This window comes from Crotalus tigris, unplaced genomic scaffold (assembly GCF_016545835.1).
Source record: "Crotalus tigris isolate CLP2741 ecotype Arizona unplaced genomic scaffold, ASM1654583v1 scf7180000017588.1960692, whole genome shotgun sequence".
In the NCBI taxonomy this organism is placed as follows: Eukaryota; Metazoa; Chordata; class Lepidosauria; order Squamata; family Viperidae; genus Crotalus; species Crotalus tigris.
In genome coordinates this window covers 1,232,473-1,238,472 of record NW_024096494.1, presented here as the reverse complement: position 1 = coordinate 1,238,472, position 6,000 = coordinate 1,232,473, and the positions used below count along the sequence as shown (strand labels likewise).

Genomic DNA, 6,000 nt, shown 5'->3' with positions numbered 1-6,000 from the left:
GACAGACACATTGGGATTTTTCAAAACATTAAGTGAGCAAGGTCCCAAAGATGCTTTTTCAAAAGGCAACTGGGATTTTCTTTATTTTTTTCTTGAAGACTTTTCGCTTCTCATCCAAGAAGCTTCTTCAGTTCTGCATCCAAGAAATTTCAGAACTGAAGAAGATTTTTGGATGGGGAGCGAAACGTCTTCCAGGAAAAACAAAGAAAGTGCAGTTGCCTTTTGAAAAAACACTTTCGGGACTACCATGACCTGGGTGACAGAATCGCCATGGACGCCTGTCCCCCCAGCTGCCGCCCAAGCAGGCTGCGTGCGCTCGGTCTTTTGTTCCTTTGCACATCGAGGGCGCAGAAGAAAGAAGACTCAGGATAGGATCTCAGGAAAAAAAAAAAAAAGTGAAGCCTCCCCCACCCCAACCAACTTCGCGAACGGCTGGCGGACGGGCGGGCGTCCTCCTTCTTCTATTCCCCCCGCCTCCCACGCAGGAACCCATTTACTCTCCCTCGCGGAGACCGTGCCCGCTAAACCCGCTTTCCCTTTTCGCCGTCTGGCTTAGCGGACGGAATTGCGACGGGAAGAGGAAAAGCGAGGAGCAGGAGAGGCGGAGTTCGGCCTTTGTGACGCCACCACGATCTCGCCTCCCCTCTCCGGCTCCCCCCCCCCCACACACCCTGGCTTTCTCTCTTTTTTTCTTTTTGTTAATGAAAAAAAAATCTCTTCCGCGCTCCGCCCAGCAGTGGGGCGCGCGCGTGCTCGCCGTGAATTGTCCGGCCGAGGAGTTTGTGCGCGCGCTCCGCCTCGCTCGCCTCCCGCTCCCGGCTTTCTTGCCACTGCCCGGTCTGCCCACGCACGCCCCCCCCCACCCCCGCCTCTCCCGCGCGCGCTCATCCAGCCACCCAGCGCGCGCGCAGGTGCTTTCCAAGCCTCGCCTTGCCTTGCCTTGCCTTGCCTTTCCCCCTCCTCGTCTCCTCTTTCTCTTCCGCCCCCCCTTCCTCGCCGCCGAAGCGTCACTGGGAAGCTGGAGGGTGGGCTCTTGGAAGAGAAGGAGGAGGGCGCAGAGAAGACAAAATGAGGGAGGCTTCCCGTTAGCTGCAGGAGCGCCGCCGCCGCCGCTGCCGCCGCCACTCCATCCCACGTGAAGAGTCGGGAAAGGTCAAGAAGCAACCGCAAGCAGCCGGCCTCTTTCTTTCTCTGCCTTTCCCTCTCTCCCTGGACTCTGGAAAAGCAAGACCCTGAACGGCCGGAACAGATCCGCCAGCTGACTTTTCTCCGGCCTCTGCCTCTCCCGCTTTTCCCGCTCCTCTCCTGGCATTTGCAGTCCCCTGGCTGGACCGAGGAAGGGGCCTCGTCTCCCGCGCCCTGGCCGCTGCTTGCCTTCCGCCGCCGCGCGCAGCGGTTCTCCTGGCGTTGAGTTGCAGCTCCCTTCCCCATCCCAGTGCGGGGGCTCCCTTCCTCCCCCCCTCCCGCCCCGCCGTTCAAGCCTGAATCCCTCCGGCTTCTTGCTGACTGCCGCTCTGCCTTCTCCGCGTCTTGCAAGTGGTCTTGCTCCATCCTTTCGCGCCGGTTCCTTCCTGCCCTACATCTGCTCGGAACGGGATACACTAATCCACACCCCGCCCTTTTAACATAGAAGACCCTCCTTTCACTTTATCGCTTTCCCCCCGATCTCCCCTCCATCTTCTTTCCATAGAGCAGGTTCTCTCTTCACTTGTTTGGACCCTGCCTGTTTGCCCCAAGGGGTTCCCCCTCTTCTCTCTTGGGTCACCTGCGTGCTTTCCACCTTACAGTTTGCCTCCGTCCTGCCTTGTTGGGCTTGAAAGCCAAGGAAACGGGGGTAGATGTGGGGAACCCCCCTCCCCATGCCTTCGTTTACTGATTGCCTGGCCGCTGGTGTTGGATGCTCAGAGGAGGAAGTGGACAGCTCGTTCAGCAATTACGTCTGAGGGATGCCGGAGGTGGCCGAGATGATGACTTGATGTTTGGCTTTGCCATGGATGGGTTGAGATGCTTCATGGTTGCCTTGGTCACGCTGCTCCTCTGTCGCCCAGGTCCACCTTGGTGCACTGCCCGACACCTGGTGCTTTGGACAGGGTTCCCGGTATTACTGCCCATCTTACTGTCGGTGCCAGCAACTCTGACTTCCCCAGTAGCAGGTAAGGGGACAGGAAATGGTTGTCCTCCAGTCCCAGGTTTCAGCTTCCTGGCTTCAGTATCTCTTTCCAGCTTTTTTTGTTGAGCCTGCAATTAAGGTTCCTTTTTATGTCTTTGGAAAAGTCCTGCTGTTTTACCTTCCGAGCAGACCTTATAGCCAAAGGCTTTTTAGAATCATTCCTGTCTTTCTCATTCTGCCTTCGTTTATAGGACAGTTATAAATGATGGTTTATCCACCAAATAAAAGTGTTTCTGGAATACTAGTATATGGATGTGCACTGTGAGGATATAGATTAGAACAATTAGGCTTATGCTTCTCATTTTTTTTATGTATCATGGAAAGGAAATCTGTTTGCTTTTTGCTGGGCTTGTATGGTTAAATCTGAGGATTACTTTCTTTCTTAAATTGTTTTTGCAAAGGCAATATATTCTTTTATTTGCTGGTGAAAAAAATAACCAGCCAGCCTTCTGTGTGTGGAAAGAGTAGGAGGCCGTGCTTGTTGGAATGGATAAGGAGTGGCTTGCTATTTGTAATTGAAAATGTAATTGTTTGGAAAATGGATATGCCCCTAAAAACTAATATACATTGACAATGTATTTGGAATTTGCGTTGTTTTGGGGAATTGTAAAGCATTTCTCAAAATAAGTGCTTAGGTGTCTGGAAAGGTCTTAGAATTGGCTTCTAGGATTCTGGGTACATTTATTTGCAGCTCATTGTAGAATCACAAGGGCTGGAAATGAGAGCAATAGATAACTGTGCAGTTAAACATTGTATATTCAAATGGATTTGGTTTTGCAACCACTCATCCTAGTTTGGTAGCATTAAACTGCAAGGCTGTTTTATTTTGCTTTCTACTTATAATAGAATTTGAAATCCAGTTATTAATTATATAAGTGGTCTAAATAAATTAAATCATAAAGGTGGCAAACACATTAAACAATTTCCATTTGTAAAAAGATTCTTTCCTTCCTTCTTGACTGTCCATCTGTCTCATAAAAAGAAATACCATAGGAAAGCCTTATTATAAACTTTCATGTGAGCTGAAATTCAACACACCTGGAGAGTATTAAGAGAGCATACTAATGTGGGTAAGTCTGATTTATCTAAAAGTTCAATTATTTCCAGGTACATTTGCTTGCCATTTGAAACAGTTTTGATTAGCATGCTGGTACTGATAAAAGTGATGTTGGCTTTCTTTGACACTGATCTAGCTAAAATTTGAACTCCCATCCTCATATGTCCACTTGGAAACTTTTTTTTTCAGCAAATGGTAAAAAACACCAATCAGACTTTTATTGAAAATTGAATTATCCCAATACCTAAGCCTTCTCAATTACAGTTGATGACTTGTTTGCATGATATGCTTAATCACAGAATCAGTAACATTATGTTGCTGTTCTAAATATTACGGTAAGAAACAACATCGGAAAAGCGCTGTGGAAATCAGAGTTGGATTTGCAGGATTTACAGTACCTTCAAGATTGAAAAAATGAAGTTGGAACTTTGAGAAAGGGCAATTTCTTACTCTGAGGTGGATTTAAAAAAATGATATAACATCAGTGTGGATTATGATTTGGATTCCTAGGGAAGAAACCAGGTTGGAAAAGACACCAAGTGAGTCAACCTGTGTTGAGCTATGGTCTAGATATGAATTCGATATAATTGAATAATCATTGTTAACTGCTGCAGTCAATGCAATTAGATATAGCATGATACAGGTCACAATAATGTTTACTCAACATGTTAAGCCAAAAGCAAGTAAATCTCCTGACGTAAAATGTTCACATGAACAAGGAGTGTTCCTTGTGGCTTTCAGACATTTGTACATTTTTAGGTTAGATTCTTGCTATCCCATTTCTAGCTGAATAGAATATACTGAGTGAAAGGTGTGCCAAGAGATTCTGCAGTTTGGAGAGTATGGACATCTTTTAAAAAGTGCCTTGTCTTAATTATTATGCCCTTTTATCATTTGTATATACAATCTTTCCTTGGGAATGGTATATTGAGGCTGAACAGGCTGACTGAAATTTGGAATCTACAGATCCACCTGATCTGAAAGATGCCAGGCGGAGGAAGACTGACTTATATCCTACTGTTTGACAAACTGACAAGACTTCTAAGATCTTTTGTAAAAAGAATGGCTGGCATTCTTCAGGTCTGCAAGGCAATTTACTTCATTCAGGTTTTACCACGCTTCAGATGTTGCAGTCATTACTCAACCAGGGCATCCTTTACTGAGATCTACTAGACAAGTTCAGCAAAAATGATTAAATTTTACCAGCATATTTATCCCAGTTCTTTTATTTCTCCTCGTTATGTCAGGATTAACTGTTCTGCACTGACATTTTTTTCCTTCTCCAAAGTAAACTGTCTTCTATATTGTTACACATTTCCCTGTCTGCAGTCAAGACAGGTGGAGCTGCAGTGGGAGTTGAACAGGTGATTTGTGGAAAATGTGCCTGGATGCACTCTGGGAATTAGTTTGATACCCATTCTCAATACAGTCTCTTCCTTGCCTGCTTTTCTAAGCTGATCTGAATCGCTTTTCCATTAAGGAGGTATTGATATCTTTATAGTAATCTACTACTGGAAACATGATTCTGTTTAGGAGAACTTGAATACCCTGAATTTGAAAAAAAAACCACTTGATTTGCCCAGAGTAGTAGTTTTCAAAAATATATTTTAAAATGACTGAAAAGCCTTATCTATATTTGTCCTACTGATAAATTTTCCAAACTTCACAATTTTACTTTTTTCAGCAAATAGATTTTTTTTTTTTTTTTGGTATATGCATGTGGATTTTTTCTCTTGGCTTTGTAACTATAAACCTGGTACTTGTTGAGTTCGAACAGTGTTGTTGTTATTAATATTACTTTTAATACAGATTCTGTTCTGTATTCTTGTTATAATCATGTATGGCTTCTGAATATTGTTCAAAGTGTTCTGCCTGAACTGTTCTGTTGTATAAGGATATTGTCAGTTTTAAAAGAAGATATTTATTCTGCTATGCAATCTGCACTAAGGGTAAAGTTATCTTCTGTTTTAACCTATTCAGTAAAAGTAGTAGGTTAGATATTAGATTGGTTATCTTATCAATCCTTCAAGTTTTTCAAAACAAATTGATATTGTAGTAATTATAATGGCCAAAGCCGTGGTAGCAAACCTATGGCACGCGTGCCACAGGTGGCACGCAGAGCCCTCTCTGTGGGCACGCGTGCCATTGCCCCAATCCTAGGCCTTCAGCTGGGTTTTATAAAACCTTTTCGCTTTAGGCCTTCACCGCTGTGCAAAAAAAAAAAAAAAAAGGTTCAACTTTTCTCAATCAATTTCAACTTCTCGTGGGAAAAAAAAAAGATCTTGCAAAGTTGGAATTGATTGATTGAACTTTTTAGTCCCACCCAGTCTGCTGTTACCACTGCAGCCATGCCCACCCAATGGGCCATACCCACCTAATTGGCCACACCTACCCAATGGGCCACACCCACCCGGCACCCGACGATACATAAGTGGGTTTTGGATTGCAGTTTGGGCACTCGGTCTCTAAAAGGTTTGCCATCACTGGCCTATAAAAAATGAAGCCTTTGCAGTTAAAATCTATGGAAGATTTAGCACAGGAAAATATTATATATTCATGGTTTCACTACAGAAAAATAAGGGATAGGTGGAAGATAGATCGGAATGTGGGTTTGCTTAGAGAAGATGAGAATCTGTTTAAACAAATAAAAGATCAAAGGCGAACTCACATTAAGAGAATTTATGGGGTCTTAGTAGAATTGAACTCAGAAGCAGAGTTAGTCAAAGAATGTATGATTAAATGGGCACAAAACTTTGGTGAACCAGTACTATTA

General features: G+C 44.3%; 1 protein-coding gene across 5 annotated transcripts in view; it reads left to right on the top strand.

Annotated features, from left to right (window-relative positions):
* Window positions 1-693: 693 nt before the first annotated feature.
* KIAA1549 (KIAA1549 ortholog) overlaps window positions 694-6,000 on the top strand; it is a 126,732-nt gene continuing 121,425 nt past the window's right edge. For 3 of the 5 annotated variants that reach the window (XM_039362350.1, XM_039362340.1, XM_039362359.1), the window contains exon 1: window positions 694-2,153. In XM_039362350.1, coding sequence (XP_039218284.1) covers window positions 1,898-2,153 — 256 coding nt within the window. In that variant the 5' untranslated portion in view covers window positions 694-1,897. The remainder of the gene's footprint in view (window positions 2,154-6,000) is intronic. The other 2 variants (XR_005559009.1, XM_039362331.1) reach the window with 1 other exon arrangement.